Raw genomic sequence first — 16,808 nt, 5'->3', positions numbered from 1 at the left:
GTTTCTATTGAAGCACAAGATTCTCTTTAGTTCATTCTCCAATTGGGCTGGAGAACGTGATCGTCAGGTTTTACACAAACTTTTTGAGTTCATGCAGCTTAAGTTAACACAAAAAGGGACATGCCAAAGATATTCTGTAATTCAGTTTCATTTTTTTTGTATTATGCTCATCTATATAATAGAAAAAATCCATACAATACATTTTCATTCTGAATGTATTGGTGTGCTTATTGAACTTGTTTTAATGGACTGTCTTTTGTTTTTCCCAGGCTGACTTGATCAACCAGCTTTACCAGGGCAAACTGAAGGACTATGTGCGGTGTTTGGAGTGTGGCTATGAGAGCTGGAGGATTGACACGTACTTGGACATCCCTCTGGTCATCAGGCCCTTCGGGGCCAGCCAGGCTTTTGGCAGCGTGGTGCGTACGGCCATCATTATGACCATTTATTTGTAGCTGCGGTGCTTTTGTATTTGTTTTATTTGCCAACAAGACATCCTGTCAGTATTTACACATGCTAATTGGTGATTTTAATATTGTTTGATATGGAAATATGACCATTGCTATAAGCTAGAGAGTTATATGCTATTTGATTCAATGTAAAATGAAAATGAAATCAGGAGTCCATAGTGAAGTAAACACTACAGCAAAACACAGTCGCAGCCAATCAGAAAATATATTTATAAGTCAAAGTGCTAAAGTGCTCCAAAGAAATTTTAAAGGGGTCCTATTATGCTTTTTTTGCATCCTCAACTTTCTTTAGTGTGAAATGTTGCTGTTTGAGCATGAAAAAGGTCTGCAAAGTCACAAGGTCCCTCCAAGCGGGAGTTATTCTCTATATCAGTGCGCACCGTTTGTGAACTCCCTGAAACGCCTCCATTGTAGTCTGGAGTTTTATTCCGGGAACAAACACGTCACAATATTCCTCATTTAAATAATTCCCGTCCAAGGCATAATAACATAAAAAAAAGGGGCAGGGCCTGTTTGAGTTAGTAAGTAGTGTGACTGTTGAAACTAGCGGTTATGGTAAGGGGCGTGACATTTCCCAAACATGCTTGAGGCGGTTGAGCATTCACAACACACCGATCCAGCGGGCCAATCAGAGCACATTGTGCTTTTCGGAAGGAGGGGCTTCATAGAGACAGGAACTATAGTAGACTCCAAAAACCAAATCAAGACTTTGAAAAAAGGCATAATAGGTCCTCTTTAAATTTATTTTAAGAAGTCCTCTTTACTCTTATTTATGTACTTTTTAAGTTATTTACAGGTGAAACTCTAAAAATTACAATATCGTGCAAAAGTTCATTTATTTCAGTAATTCAACTTAAAAGGTGAAACTAAAATATTATATAGACTCATTACATGCAAAGTGAGATATATTTCAAGCCTTTATTTGCTCTATTTGAAAATTTTCAAAATTTCTGAGATTTTGAATTTGTGGTTTTCATAAACTATAAGCCATAATCATCAAAATTATAACAAATAAAGGCTTGAAATATATCTCACTTTGCATGTAATGAGTCTATATAATATTTTAGTTTCACCCTTTAAGTTGAATTACTGAAGTCAATGAACTTTTGCACGGTATTCTAATTTTTAGAGTTTCACCTGCATATGTTAATGATAACACAGGTGCTGAATGTCAAATGCAATATCCAAATGAAAGAGGAGCATGTTTGTCCTTATTGTCCACTACTTTTCTGCTGAACAGGAAGAAGCCCTGCAGGCCTTCATCCAGCCTGAGACTCTCGACGGGCCCAACCAATACTTCTGTGAGCGCTGCAAAAAGAAATGTGACGCCCGCAAGGTGAATCAGATCAGATACGATGACTGTCTAGTCACATTTCAGTTTCTTATGCAGTATTTTTCTCTCCAGGGCCTGAGATTCCTCCATTTCCCATACCTGCTGACTCTGCAGCTGAAACGCTTCGACTTTGATTACACCACTATGCACCGCATTAAACTCAATGACCGCATGACCTTCCCTGAGGAGCTGGACATGAGCCCCTTCATTGACGTCGAGGACGAGGTGAGACACAGCTTTATGATCTCTCTCCTCTTGTTAAGGAAAATATTTATTTCAAGTTCAAAATATTTTTTGTGCATCTTTTACTGTGAGCATTGTATTTTTAAGACTGCATGTCAAGATCAAATAGTTTTTCAAACTTTAGATAAAAGATCTAAAGATCAAACTAAAAAATGTTTTTGCATAATGTTCCATTATTTTGCACTCCACCCGTTGAGTAAATTCCCCGTAATGCACATCTAATAGCCTAATTATTCAGGGCTTCCTTAGACTAATTGATTTTGGAAGTATGTAGTTCTGAACTTCCCCAGTACCTTGCCCAACAAAAAACACTAATTTAAAACCATAATTTTGATGCATTAATGAAATGTTTTGTCTGCAGAAGTCACCTCAGACCGAGAGCTGCACTGACAGTGGGGCGGAGAATGAAGGAAGCTGCCACAGTGACCAGATGAGCAACGATTTCTCCACGGATGATGGCGTGGATGAGGGCATCTGTCTGGATAACACCAGCACTGCAGAGCGGGTGCTCAAACCAAAGGTTACCTCACGTCCTCTCTGAACCCAAAAAACATATTTTATTGGACTGTCCTGGGTTTAATACAAGTAGAATGCTCTATTATGAAGTTATTTCACTTAAGGACTTATTTAGTAAGATTATGCTTGAAAAGGTTTATAATTTATCATATGTAAATTTTTTTTTTTTTTTGTATAATATGACTTGTTGTTTTTGTTTGCTTGGTTTTATTGTATTTATATGATATTTTTATTTTTGTAATTTAAATTTTGCCATGAAAATAGCCTTAGATGCTGACATGGCATTAAATAAAACAATCTATCTATCTATCTGAACCCAAAATGCTCAAGTGCTGTACTGAACTCGGAAGATGAAAGATAAGCATGCCTCTTCTGTCTCCTTTATAGAGCTCTTTGACCTTTGAACTCTTCTCGGTCATGGTGCATTCTGGGAGTGCTGCAGGTGGGCACTACTACGCCTGCATCAAGTCCTTCAGTGACAGCCAATGGTACAGCTTCAATGACCAGCACGTCAGCAAGGTCAGCAGGCTAGCATCAATCTAAAAGGGAATAGTTCAGCCAAAAATTAAATCTTTGGGTCTCATTCACTTATAAGTGTGCGGATTATTGGTATTTATATGCACTATTTTTAAATTTGGAGTATTATAATTATACGAGTGATCTAGGTTGGTAATTTGCATAAAACATGCCCAAACCATCTCCATATCAGGACTTTCTGCACAACCTTTTCTTAACAGCCCTTTACCACTCTCAGCAAAACATATGATGTTCATATCGCTGTAATTCATCAACTTTCAATTTTAAGTTTAGTCAACTTGAAATGTGAAATTCTCTTAACTGAGAACTTGGATGTTTGAGTTCATTTCAATATTAGTCGAACTCTAAGTTCACTGTGTGAATATGTGTGTGTATAAGCTATTGATGAATCATGAATTGTTCATGAAAATGTTCGTACGCAGACGTGCACACAGTTTGTGAATGAGACCCATGTTCCTAGATTTCTCATCATAACATCTATTTTTGTTTTTCACAGAAAGAAAGAAAATAATACAGGGTTGTAAATTGTGTTATTCATATGTGTGTGTTCCAGATCACACAGGATGACATCCGGAAGACATATGGCGGATCCTCAGGGAGCAGGGGCTATTACTCCAGTGCCTTTGCCAGGTGTGTGAAGCCTCCTAGTCCTACATTTGTGATGCCAAAGAAGACCCTTGTAAAGCACATTATAAAGTATTTTTACCAAATCTTCTGGTTTTATGCCCCAACAGCTCTACAAATGCATACATGCTCATGTACAGACTGAAAGACCCCTCCAGAAATGCAAGTAAGGGAACGGACATGGATATTTTTTCCACCCTCGACCTAAAAACAAAAGTATTATCAATGATCTTGCTCCTTCTCCGAGATGCTGGAATTTAATGTACTCTCTGTGTGTTTGCAGAATTCCTGGAAGTGGAGGACTTCCCAGAGCACATAAAGAGACTGGTGCAACGAGAGAAAGAGTCCGAGGAGCAGGAGAAGAGGCAAAGAGAGATAGAGCGCAACACATGCAAGGTAAAGTTTCTGCACAGCACAACCAGTGCTCGGTTCTGTAACTGCGTGCCATGGAGACTTGGGCTGTGTCCAAAACCCTAATGAGCTGCCTACCTAGACAGCATTTTAGGCATCATTGGTGCACTCTCTATGCAAAGGCTTTTCCAAGCACTGCGCAACAAAAGTTGGCACAATTATCTAAAGAGTTTATTTAAAGGTGTGTTCACACTTGTAGTTTGGTTCGTTTGGTCCAGAGCAAGAAAGAAAATTATACATTTAGCCCTGGTTTGCTTAGCTTTCATAATATCATTTTTAAAGGGATGGTTCGGAGTAATTACAACCTAGGGTCCTTTGCACCATGACCTCGAGCCAAACACCCCCCTGAAGCTTTTTTTCCCTTGGTCGAACATTATTAAAATTAGAGCTTATTTAGAGATATCAGCCGAATGGCTTAGTGCAGGCGCTAATGGATCAAAGGTTGTATCTCATAATTTACCCCACTAATAATGGTACCAAACTTCTACAGTAGTACAAATAGGTTCTGTACTCATAAAACGAGGCATTGGAAAGTTTGTAATTACATCAGGAGTTTATTTAAATAACACTTGCCTGATGGCTAATGCTACCGCTAACCCGGACGTCGAGGTCACTTCCGTGATGAACCATCCCTTTAACACCGAACCTAAAGATACAAAACAAACAAAACTCTGTAGTTCCATTCAGACACTTTTTAACAACCGCCATTTTTAAGACATGTAAAAGTACTTAAGGAAAAATCAGGTAGTACTGATGTTTGTATTGTTGTAGAATAAAACGTGATGATATATTGAGCTTGTGTTCACCACATACCTCGTTTTAGGCATTCAACCAAAAGCCCGTTCCAAAAAACCCATTGACTTCAGGATGATAGAACCGGAAGAGCCTATAAAAATGCATCATCCCTGCAGCACTATATAGACATTTCAAGTCTAATGTTGGACTCTTACATAAACGATACAAAAACAGTGTTACACAACTGCAGGTGCTACATACGTACTACAAAATGGTGCATAAGAATGCAAAATGGGAAACGCCTAATTAGAATCAACTTTCCCATGATTTCTGGCCACTTTAGTGAGGTTCCTCGGTGTTTTCGATGCTGCTTGAGTTGCCAGAGAGTCAGTGTTTACTGTTTAGAACCAAACCTTATTATTCTGTCTTCTTCCATTAGATCAAGCTATTCTGCATGCATCCAGTGAAGTTGATGATGATGGAGAATAAGCTGGAGGTTCACAAGGACAAAACTCTCAGAGAAGCAACCGAAATGGCTTACAAGGCAAGTAGTGTTACATACTGTCGTCTAAATTTCACCTCTAAGGCTAAGTTGGTCTTTAGCCTGATAGATTAACCTTAAAAACAGATCAGCAAGCTTCGTCTCTCTGAATTTATCACTGCTTGTGTTCTGTGTGATTGTGATCAGCTGATGGACCTGGAGGGAGTGGTGTCACTGGACTGCTGTCGATTGGTCAAATACGACGAGTTTCATGAATACCTGGAACGTTCGTATGAAGGTGAGGAAGACATGCCCATGGGTTTGCTGCTCGGCGGGGTCAAGTCTTCATACATGTTTGACCTGCTTCTGGAGATCCGCAGACCTGACCAAGCGTTCCAGCCATACAAACCTGGAGGTATTTACTGAGCTGACTTTTTTGAACATTTACAATATACTCTTAACTACAAATCCGCAATCAAGGTCTCAATGAAAGAATGACACACATGCATAATGACTTTGATTTCTAGAATTCTCATCACGGTTGACCGGAAACCTCCTCACTGTAAACTGCTGACAATGTTTGTGTGTTGATTGCAGAGGTGATGGTGAAGGTCCATGTGGTGGATCTAAAGAGTGAGTCTATTGCTGCTCCAGTCAGTGTCAGGGCTTATCTCAACCAGACCATTACAGAGTTTAAGCAACTCATTGCACAGGTACCCAATCTCATTTCTGAACACATATAAAGGGCACTTTCCATTAATAGGGGACAAATTTGTGGCCCATTACTGTCTTTTAATTAATGAAGGCCCAAGTCCAATGTTCTTGAGAAAAAGAACGATTAGAAATGCTAGATAAACTGTTATCTAACACTAAATAATACTAATGTAAAAGTACCCCCCCCCCCCCCCCAAATACAGCAATATGATGATTCTGACACAATCTGTTAGATTGATATTACAAGTCATTGTAGAATTTATTTTAATTTTGTTTTGAATTACCAAAGCGACTAATTTAGGCAAAACAAATCTGCAGTCCTTTTACCTTTTTATTTTTACTTTCGTCTGTTTTTTTACATAATATTTTATTTTGATTTTCATGTTTATTTTGAATTTTCATATTTATTTATCGTAATTTTGTTTTATTTGCTTGAAAATAATCACACAAAGGAGGGCTTTTAAACTGTATTTTGACCCATATTAGATTTGCAAAAATGCAATATTTGTCTAATATCTGAATTCTTCACACCAGTATCTGAATATTCTCTGAAGGTAAAGCATCTGCTTTCTCTGATACTTTGTAGAAAAAGAAAAAAATATATGCCAGATATAATTGAGGAGTTTCAAGCACTGTTTTGTTCTCTATTTGTGGGAAGTGCCAAAGACAGTTGAAATGGACTTCTGCTTCCATCTAACCGGTTGTCTCCTCGTTGTGTTCTCAGGCCACGGGTCTTTGTGCGGAGACGATGCGTGTCGTCTTAGAGCGCTGCTATAATGACCTCCGGCTCCTTTACGTGCCCAACAAGACTCTGAAAGCAGAGGGTTTCTTCAGGAGTAACAAGGTTAACTAGCATTACACTCACTTTTTATTGGCTCTGTTCTGAAACTTGCCGCATCCTAAACAAAGTAGAACATGACTGATTTTTAAATGCTCTTCATAAGCAGTTACATATATTGGTTACATTAACTTACTGTAGTAATAACAGAAAATTAAAATGGTACATTTCTGAATTTTTCTATAAAACGCTCTTGTTTATTCTCAGGTTTTCGTGGAGAGCTCAGACTCAACAGATCATCAGGTGGCCTTCACTGACTCTGTTTTGTGGAAGCTTCTGGATCGGCACGGGAACACGATCAGACTGTTTGTCTCCCTGCCCGAGCAATCGCCAGGCTCTTTAGCCAACAGAACTAGTTGCCCCAAAGCTAGCGCTGACTCTGAGGACTCTTTTGATGGGGCGAAGGGCAGCAGAAAGTCAGTGGAGGCCATTCTTGAAGAGAGCACTGAGAAACTGAAGAACCTTTCTTTACAACAACAACAACAGCAGCAGCATCAGCAAACCTCCAGCACCAGTGACAGCCAGAAGAGCTCCGAACACAGCGACTTCGAGCACATCGAGTCTCCGGCACAGGAACCGGACGCCGTCTCACAGCCTTCCCAGACGGAGAACTCCACGCGGGTCGCCTCGGACACGGACAACCAGTTCCCCTCTGAGGAGCGCTCGGACTCGGACGTCAACAACGACCGCAGCACCAGCTCTGTGGACAGTGACATCCTGAGCTCCAGCCACAGCAGCGACACGCTGTGTAACGCAGACAGCGGCCCGCTTCCGCTAGCTAACGGCCTCGACTCGCACAGCATCACCAGCAGCCGCCGCTCCAAAGCACACGAGGGGAAGAAGGAGACGTGGGACACGGCGGAAGAAGACTCGGGCACAGACAGCGAGTACGACGAGAACGGCAAGAGCAAAGCTGACGCCCAGTACTTGTACTTCAAAACTGAGCCGTACTCTCAGGAGGATGGAGCCGGAGAAGGACAGAAAAGTAAAGTTTCTCTGGTTGTTTTTTTTCTGTTTAAGCTCATGATATGGTGTTTGTCAGTGTCTCAGAGCGGTTTGGGTCATTCACTGTGAATCAAAACCACTCTGAGACACTTAAAAAGCAATCATGAGCTGCAGCTTGTAAATGAACACAGTGCCACGCTTCACTCTTAAACTGCAGGCACCACTATTTATTTTTTTATTTATTTTTTTTAAATACATCAGTCTTCCATGAAAATAGCCATAGATGCTTGTATGGCAATGAAAACAAACTTAAATGGCAGGCCGTATTCATATTTATTTAATTCAATCGAAGAGTTCTCAATATGTTTATCACATTAAACCATATCACAATAACAATGTACGCCTTTAGTGCGGCGCAAACTGCCAAATAAAATAAACTTACGTTTTAACAAAAAAAATTAAGATATTATTGTAATTTTATAGTGTACTAAAATAAATAACATTTTTATTGTTTAATTAAATTCCTTTTTCTTATTTAATAGTATTAATCAGATCATTTTTTCCAAAGGTTTCATACTATAAATCTATAAATTTACATTACTAACCCCCCCCCCCAATAAAAAATGTCTTCCTGCCTAAGAGGGGGAAAAAAAAGTCTTCAGAGTAAAAAAATACATTTTGCAGCTTTTTAAAATATTTTTTATTTCCTATGCAGATGCTCTCCCCAACAAAATCACCCTGATCATTCTAGATTGATTTAATACTTTTCAAATATAACCATTCAGGTAATCTGGTGAAAATATATAGATAATATAGATTGCAGACAAATCTAATTTCTCAATGTCAGTTTTTCTCCAATATCATGCAGTCGTAGACTAGTAACCTTTTTAAAAACTACAACTTCATTCTTTGTATTGAAATGTAATGATGATTTTACCCTGTTTTTTTTCCCTCTAGATGTTAGCAAAACCAGAGAGGTCAAACAGTTAAACTAAAGAAAAGCGCCTGACAGTGTTTACCTCAGCGGAAAATTTGTCTGCTGAAAAAATAAGATTAACCCAGCCTGTTCAGTTGGTCAGGTTGGAAGACCAGCTAAACAAGTAAACCATCTTAGGCTGGTTTAAGCAAATTTGGAATATTTCAATAATTTTATTAAAATGTTCTATTTAAATATATTTTAAAATGTAATTTATCCCTGTGATCAAAGCTAAATTTTCAGCATCATTACTCCAGTCTTCAGTGTCACATGATCCTTCAGATTTGCTGCACAAGAAACTTCTCTGATTATTATTATCAATGTTGTGCTGCTTAATATTTTAGTGGAAACCATGATACATTTTTTCAGGATTCTTTGATAAATAGAAACGGTAGTTTATGTTCTTGAAAGTTAACGTTGGTAATATGGTATGTTTCAGGTTTACTTGTCCATGTTGACAAGAGGATCACACTGGCTGCATTCAAACAGAATCTCGAGCCGTTTGTTGGCGTTCCCTCCACTCAGTTTAAGGTCTTCCGGGTTTATGCCAACAACCAGGAGTTTGAGAGCGTGCGGCTCAATGAGACGCTGTCCTCTTTTTCTGATGACAACAAGGTGAGTTTGTAACTGCACTTTCTCCAATCCCAGTTTAAAGGAACACGCAGAGTTTTTGGGACTTTAGCTTATTCACCGTATCCCCCAGAGTTAGATAAGTCCATACATACCCTTCTCATCTCCGTGCGTGCCGTAACTCTGTCTGACGCACCCACCGCTAGCCTAGCTTAGCACAAAGACTGGAGGTAAACGGCTCCAGCTAGCATACTGCTCCCAATAAGTGACAAAATTACACCAACATTTTCCTATTTACATGTTGTGATTTGTATCGTCACAGCGTGTGCAAATAACAAGGTCACATGAGACACAGCCATCTTCTAACCGTATACATACTGGGAACTATATTCTCAGAAGGTGAAGCACTGCTTCTTGGGCAGAATGATTAGCGCAACACCTGAAAAGCACCGTTGTTACTTCCGTCAACAAAAGCAATGTGACTAGCTAGCTAGTAGCGAGCACAGAAGTAGCAGTGCTTCGCCTTCTGAGAATATAATTCCCAGTATGTATGCGGTTAGAAGATGGCTGTGTGTCATGTGACCTTGTTATTTGTACACACTGTGACGATACAAATTACAACATGTAAATAGGAAAATGTTGGTGTTATTTTGTCACTTATTGGGAGCAGTATGCTAGTTAGAGCCATTTATCTCCAGTCTTTGTGCTAAGCTAGGCTAGTGGTGGGTGTGTCAGACAGAGTTACGGCACGCACGGAGATGAGAAGGGTATGTATGGACTTATCTAACTCTGGGGGATACGGTGAATAAGCTAAAGTCCCAAAAAGTCGGCGTGTTCCTTGAACTTGCAAAGACAACAATACTGGGCTGTTCTTGCAATTTCGTTTGGCACCACTAGATTTAATACATAAATGTATTATATGCACGGCTGCTCTGCTGTTGAACAGATCACGATTCGATTGGGACGTGCACTGAAGAAAGGAGAGTACAGGGTGAAGGTGTACCAGCTGCTAGTTAATGACCCAGAGGTGAGCCACAAAGCTTTTTGTGCAATTGGAAATGGATGTCCTTTTCATATTCTACAGTGGAACGATTATTCTGAAATCGCCAACAATGTTTGTGCACATATAACAGGTATTGTTTTGTTTCGACAGCCCTGTAAGTTCCTTTTGGATACTGTGTTCGCTAAGGGAATGACTGTTCGGCAGTCTAAGGAGGAGTTGCTGCCTCAACTCAAAGACCAGTGCAAACTGGACCTCAGTATAGACAGGTGAGCTCATGTCAAACATTTTGGAAAGGTTTACTTATTCTAGTCAAGATGTTTTACGCCAGAATCATTCATGATTTATTCTCCTGGACCTTTAAGACTTCTATGTAAACATCCTTTATGATTGGCTAATCCAGTGATTCCCAAACCTTTTCTGCTGGCCCCTATTTTTTTAGATAAAGTACATTTTCAAGCCTACATAAAGACATCCCAGACTAGTGTTGTCAAAAGTACTGACTTTGGTACCAAGTCGGCACTGAAATGTAAAAAATGTGACATTACTCAGCATTTTGAGCGCTGTTGAACTTAAACACCTCTGATTGGCCATTGTGTTCATGCGCTCAACATATGTCTGTGATTGGCTACAATGATCAACACTTCAAAAGCATGTGGGACTTTTGGTCGCCCTTACTCCAGTAAACACTCCATCAGAGAAGAGAAGAGATGTCGTTCTAAGACGTTGTGGAAGTTATTTTGATTACGAAGGCACTTGAATTTATATGCACAGATAAATCATTTGTAATAAATACTGACATTTTTTCCACGGTGAATCATCTGAAATCCCAGTTTTCTTGTGCTTGAGATGACTGTTGTTGTCTCAGGCCTGACTCATCCTGCAACAGTTTTGGACACACATCCCCGTTCTGCGTGCTACTGTGTCACATCTCAATGCCTCACTGCAGCAACTGACCTTCAAACACACTGACTCACAGCAGAGGACGATTAACGCCTCAGAATACAAACAAGATGTGTGTGCCTCTGTGTGTCATAGGTTTAGACTCAGGAAGAAGACCTGGAAGAACCCAGGCACAGTGTTTCTGGATTATCACGTCTATGAGGAGGACATCAACATCTCCAGTAACTGGGAGGTGTTCCTGGAAGTCCTTGATGGTGAAGACATGTTTATCATACATTTTCTAAGCCTAAACCAGCACGTAGTTAACATTTGAAGTGGATCAAAACCTTTCATCAAAGTTATACATGAATTTTTGAACAATACCCGTTCTTTGATGAACTTTTTTTGATCCACTTCAAATGTTGACTACTGTATTTTGTCCATCATTGATTTCCTTGCTTGTAGAACCGGAGCGGATGAAGTCCATGTCTCAGTTGGCGGTTCTGACCCGTCGCTGGTGTCCTGCCCAGATGAAGCTTGAGGCCTTTCGGGAGGTGGTGCTGGAGAGCAGCAGCGTAGAGGAGCTCAAGGAGAAGGTGTGTGGAATCAGCAATGTTTCTGACGAATGCTTAGAATTCCCAATTGTCATTTGAGTGCTAATCTCATTTTTTGTTTGTTTCCTCAGCTCAGCGAAATGAGTGGAATTCCTTTGGAAAACCTGGAGTTTGCCAAGGTACGACAGTCTTTTGGGAGCAGATTTAGTTGAGTTTCAGATGTCCTTATTGCAGTGCCTCAGATAATGAGTGTCTTGTTTCTCCTACAGGGACGAGGAACTTTTCCTTGTGACATTTCAGTGCTGGAGATCCATCAGGATTTAGATTGGAATCCTAAAGTCTCCACCCTCAATGTCTGGCCACTCTACATCTGTGATGATGGCGCTGTGATCTTCTACAGGTAAAGCCTTTACCTTTCAGAAATGGAATTAGTCTCTTTATGTTTTGAAGAAAATTCTATTTTAAACTGCCTCTATTATGCTTTTTCATCTTACCTTTCATGCAGTGTGTAATAAAGCTTTGTGAATGGTCTGCAAAGTTTCAAAGATCAAAGTGCAATGGATAAATGGAGTTGGTGTCTCCCAAAAAATTTTTTTTTAAAAAATTCTGAACTGCCTGAAACAAGTCGTCAGTAATTCCAGTCTCACTTCCTGCACGAACCTACGTAGGCTTGTAGTAGATTTGCATAATGCCAACCTATGGTCTTCATTGGCTGCCTATGAACAACGTCTACTTTGACCCGCCCTCAAACACTGTAGATGTATCTGAGAATGGAAGAGTGTGGTTCATGTTGTCGACATGTTGTAAAAACGCTATTTTCTGCACTGAAAAAGCAAATCCACTTTGATGCACTTCCAAAAGATTGAAATTGATACGGAAAAACCGGCGCCGCCATAACTGTTCGTATCACTGTGTTTACTAGTGCTGAGGAAGAACTGAAATTCAGATATGGTAATTGCCGTTTAGTTTCTGACACGTGCTGTAAGCAGTCGACCAATCACAACACACTGGGTCCATCTGACCAATCAGAGCAGAGGAAGCTCTCAGAAAGGAGGAGTTTAGAGAAACTGAAACTGTTTCAGACACTGTGAGAAAAGAGGTGATGCTGCAATGGATATTGTGAGAAAATTAAAGTGTTGACCTCGGATGCCTGTTGTAGGAGACTGAAATCAGGAAACTTTAGAATAGCATAATAGGGGCAATTTAAGACATACTATGTGCATCTTTTTAAACAGTTTGAAGTTTAAAAATGCACATTTTCAGAATCGACCGAGTTGTCAGACTAGTTTAATTGGTCTTATTAAAGGCTAGTTAATGTTAGGCTATTATAGCTTACCACTCTACATCTGTTTATGTTATTGTTTTGATTTGAATTATTTATATTTAATATTTAATTATTGTTTTAATGTGGATTTAATTGTTAAAGGCTTGTTATGCTATGTTATGTTACAATTGCTAAACTACTTTTAATTTAACATTAAAGGCAGGGTAGGCAGGATTTGTCTAAAAAACTTTTCCCCAAATTTGTTTAAACTGTCTTTATATACCAATACATAATTAAAATGTAAGTACTCTGAAAAAGAGAGTATAAAAATCGAGTGTCTCTAGTCCTCTCAGGACTGCAATAAACACAGCTACTTATTTAATTCACTCCCACCCCCTCCCTTCTGGGCTCCTTCCAAAGCCACGCCCCCAAAACACATGAACGCGCGATGCCGACCGCTCAGCCTATCTTCAGCTGGAGGACGCGTTTGCCAGCACCGAGAGGAGTGCAGTGCATGTAGTGACATCATGTCAGGTTGAATCACATGTAATAAAATACCTAACTTTATCATTATGAATATAAACAACTAACATGGCTGTTAGTACTCACTATCAAGCTAGCATATCGATACTGGTAAAGTTTAAAATATATTGAGTTTGATTCGGTAACGAGCTAGTAACATAAGGCAAAGCTAAAAACAGGTTGCATTGATACACGTTTTCCCATTACCATCAGTTACACTGTGATGAAGGTGAATTTCGTGTAAGATTCATAACATACAGTGTTTTGCATGTAAGAGCTTCCACGATGAAAGCACTGTTGGCTCTGATGAGGACAAGTAGCCTACCTTTCTAGTTCCTTTTTTGAGATGGGTTTGACTGCAGAACCGCAGAATCATACGTCATAGCAGTGTGAGGATGACAGCGCCAGCCTAACAGTCTGATGCCGGAACCGCATACCATACATATCCACCTTACATATACCATACCTAAACCTACCCATCTCCACCCCCTGACCCCTAAACCTACCCATCTCCACCCCCTGATCCCTAAACCCACCCCTAAACCTACCCATCTCCACCCCCTGACCCCTAAACCCACCCCCTGACCCCTAAACCCACCCCTAAACCTACCCATCTCCACCCCCTGACCCCTAAACCCACCCCTAAACCTACCTATCTCCACCCCCTGACCCCTAAACCTACCCATTTCCACCCCCTGACCCCTAAACCTACCCATCTCCACCCCCTGACCCCTAAACCCTAAACCCACCCCTAAACCCTAAACCCACCCCTAAACCTACCCATCTCCACCCCCTGATCCCTAAACCCGCCCCTAAACCTACCCATCTCCACCCCCTGATCCCTAAACCCACCCCTAAACCTACCCATCTCCACCCCTTAGATGCTTTTACCCCGCCCACTTCCGGCATCAGACTGTTAGGCTGGCGCTGTCATCCTCACACTGCTATGACGTATGGTTCTGCGGTTCTGCAGTTGGTTAATATTGCCTTTTTTTGCCTTCGCTGACTGTATATGCAGGTACTGGGAATTTTGACTGCTCTTTCTCTGCCATTATTGTGATTCTTCCTAGCTTCCGTGCCTCTTTCCCTCCTCGAGTCAAACGGGTGCGCGCATGTGGGCAGCTCCTGTAGCAGCAGGGGTGGTAGCCATGGTAGCGAGGGAGAGTGACAGTAGCCCAGCCAATCATTTCATTCGCTCCAAATGGAAATAAGTAGCTGTGTTTATTGCGCCCTGAGAGGACTACAGACACTCGATTTTTATACTTTCTTTTTCAGAGTACTTACATTTTAACTATGTATTGGTATATAAAGAAAGTTTAAACAAATTTGGAAAAAAAATTTTTTAGAAAAAAACTGCCGACCCTACCTTTAACATGTCTTTATTAAAGCTAAAATGAACTAAATGAATGACTTTAATCAGTGATTGACCCGTTGCTTGCTGGTCAACTTGTCACTCATGCGTTTCCCCGCTCCCTCCTCCACAGGGACAGCACTGAGGAGCTCATGGATCTCTCTGAAGAGGAGCGCAACGAGCTGATGAAGAAGGAGAGCAGTCGCCTGCTGAAGACGGGCCACCGGGTCAGCTACTCCCCCCGCAAAGAGAAGGCCCTCAAAATCTACCTGGACGGAGGGCCCACCAAAGACCCCGGACAGGACTGAGAGGGGCGGGGGGGGGACTATCCTTCCCTATTCTCTATCTGACCTGCCCGCTGCAGTGTAGCGCTGCCTCGCCAGCCACCCTGGCATTCGGGCCACACGTTGAATCAACGTCACCAGTGCTGTCCGGCTGACGCTCTCTTCTTTGAGCTCCAGAACGCATAGTACTCAGAGTACTATTGTGCACCATAGTTTATTGTACTGTAAAGTTTAAAGGGAAGTGCAAAAGCTATTTCAAGTTCAATATCATTCAGATAAATCGATTTAATAATACAGAGATGGGTGCGTTTGTTAGAAGAAAGGGGGCAGTTTGGGAGAGATTTTATCGCCCTCTTGATTTTGCACTCTCGGTGCGCCATCTCCATTGATTTTTTTTTCGTCCCGTCGTTCTGCATTTTGCTGTTCGTCCATCACTCACTCTATAATTTTGAGATGCGATCCAGCGTGACAAATTCTCATTGTCCCGAGTCACTCGAGCACAGTGCGTAATGTATCCAGTCACCTCCAAGCGCCCGCACTGCTCATCTTCCATTTCGGAGAGCTCTTCGATCGACTCCAGTCGTTGTATGACACTTTCACTTGAAATTTTGGGTATGATGCTCTCACTTGAATATTGGGATATCTCTCCTTTTGTTTATTTAACACATAGTTGTGAAATTAAATGCTTCTTTTCTGGCTGAACAGGTTCTATTCTTGCAGTTTATGCTTCCTTTTGTGTGTGGGTGTGGTTAGCGGTTTGCCCGCCCACCGACTGCTGAAGCTCCTCCTCTCACTACTTCCTGCTGGGGCTCATGACACTGGTACATATGAATTGCAAGCCTTTAAGAGTAGGGCGACATGAATCAAGTAGTGCGCTTTGTTCACCTGATTCATTTTTATTTTTATTTTTCATGTAAATTATGTCACTTCAGACTGATAAAGGTGATGTTAGGTCTTGTGAGTGACTTTTAATGGCACGTGTTTTAATTTTTATGTACTCGGCTTTTCTTTTTCCATTTAGACATGTCCTGTGTTTCTTTTTCATTTTTTTGTTTTTATTTCTGCACAATGTGAACAGAGCCTGTGGGTTCAGATGTGGCAGGTGTGTGTGTGTGTGTGTGTGTGTGCATGTGTGGAAATGCATCTCGCTGCTGTTTTTGCGTAGCTGGAAATCGAGAGTTCGGACGCCGGTGTTTGAGCTCGACTGAACGCCGCAGGTTTCTGGGCTCCTAATGCTGCCACAAGCTGTTCACAGTAGACATGCCAATACTGAAATAAAAAGCAACAATCAATCTCTGTTTGCCTGCTTCCAGGTTGACGTATATAAAGATCTCATATTTTAGGCCGTCTACACCTGATATTAAGATGCATTTTGGTCAATCGGATCACAAGTGGACGACGCTAAATACAGGTGTAAACGGGGTCTAAAGCGGTTTGAGCTCGTCCACTTTCAACCACTTCCAGAGGTCGTGGAAAACGCATTCGACCGGATTGCTTTCGTAGTGTAAATGCTCATGTGATCGAATGTGTTCAAACAGTCTTCTCTCCGTCTACTGAT

At 41.0% G+C, this 16,808-nt stretch overlaps 1 protein-coding gene across 7 annotated transcripts in view; it reads left to right on the top strand.

Moving 5' to 3' along the window:
* usp47 (ubiquitin specific peptidase 47) overlaps positions 1-16,344 on the top strand; it is a 34,159-nt gene extending 17,815 nt beyond the window's left edge. For 4 of the 7 annotated variants that reach the window (XM_079865537.1, XM_079865533.1, XM_079865534.1 and 1 more), the window contains 21 exons: positions 270-419; positions 1,711-1,806; positions 1,876-2,028; positions 2,408-2,566; positions 2,950-3,081; positions 3,653-3,729; positions 3,834-3,889; positions 4,007-4,119; positions 5,309-5,413; positions 5,558-5,765; positions 5,948-6,063; positions 6,789-6,908; positions 7,110-7,887; positions 9,263-9,438; positions 10,340-10,420; positions 10,547-10,662; positions 11,432-11,550; positions 11,741-11,871; positions 11,961-12,008; positions 12,099-12,229; positions 15,100-16,344. In XM_079865537.1, the coding sequence (XP_079721663.1) occupies positions 270-419; positions 1,711-1,806; positions 1,876-2,028; positions 2,408-2,566; positions 2,950-3,081; positions 3,653-3,729; positions 3,834-3,889; positions 4,007-4,119; positions 5,309-5,413; positions 5,558-5,765; positions 5,948-6,063; positions 6,789-6,908; positions 7,110-7,887; positions 9,263-9,438; positions 10,340-10,420; positions 10,547-10,662; positions 11,432-11,550; positions 11,741-11,871; positions 11,961-12,008; positions 12,099-12,229; positions 15,100-15,274 (3,240 nt within the window). In that variant the 3' untranslated portion in view covers positions 15,275-16,344. The remainder of the gene's footprint in view (positions 1-269; positions 420-1,710; positions 1,807-1,875; positions 2,029-2,407; positions 2,567-2,949; positions 3,082-3,652; positions 3,730-3,833; positions 3,890-4,006; positions 4,120-5,308; positions 5,414-5,557; positions 5,766-5,947; positions 6,064-6,788; positions 6,909-7,109; positions 7,888-9,262; positions 9,439-10,339; positions 10,421-10,546; positions 10,663-11,431; positions 11,551-11,740; positions 11,872-11,960; positions 12,009-12,098; positions 12,230-15,099) is intronic. The other 3 variants (XM_079865536.1, XM_079865535.1, XM_079865532.1) reach the window with 1 other exon arrangement.
* Positions 16,345-16,808: the final 464 nt, after the last annotated feature.

Source organism: Squalius cephalus, assembly GCF_949319135.1.
Source record: "Squalius cephalus genome assembly, chromosome: 3".
NCBI lineage: Eukaryota > Metazoa > Chordata > Actinopteri > Cypriniformes > Leuciscidae > Squalius > Squalius cephalus.
The sequence above is the reverse complement of the archived record's forward strand: the minus strand, read 5'-3'. Positions and strand labels throughout refer to the sequence as shown.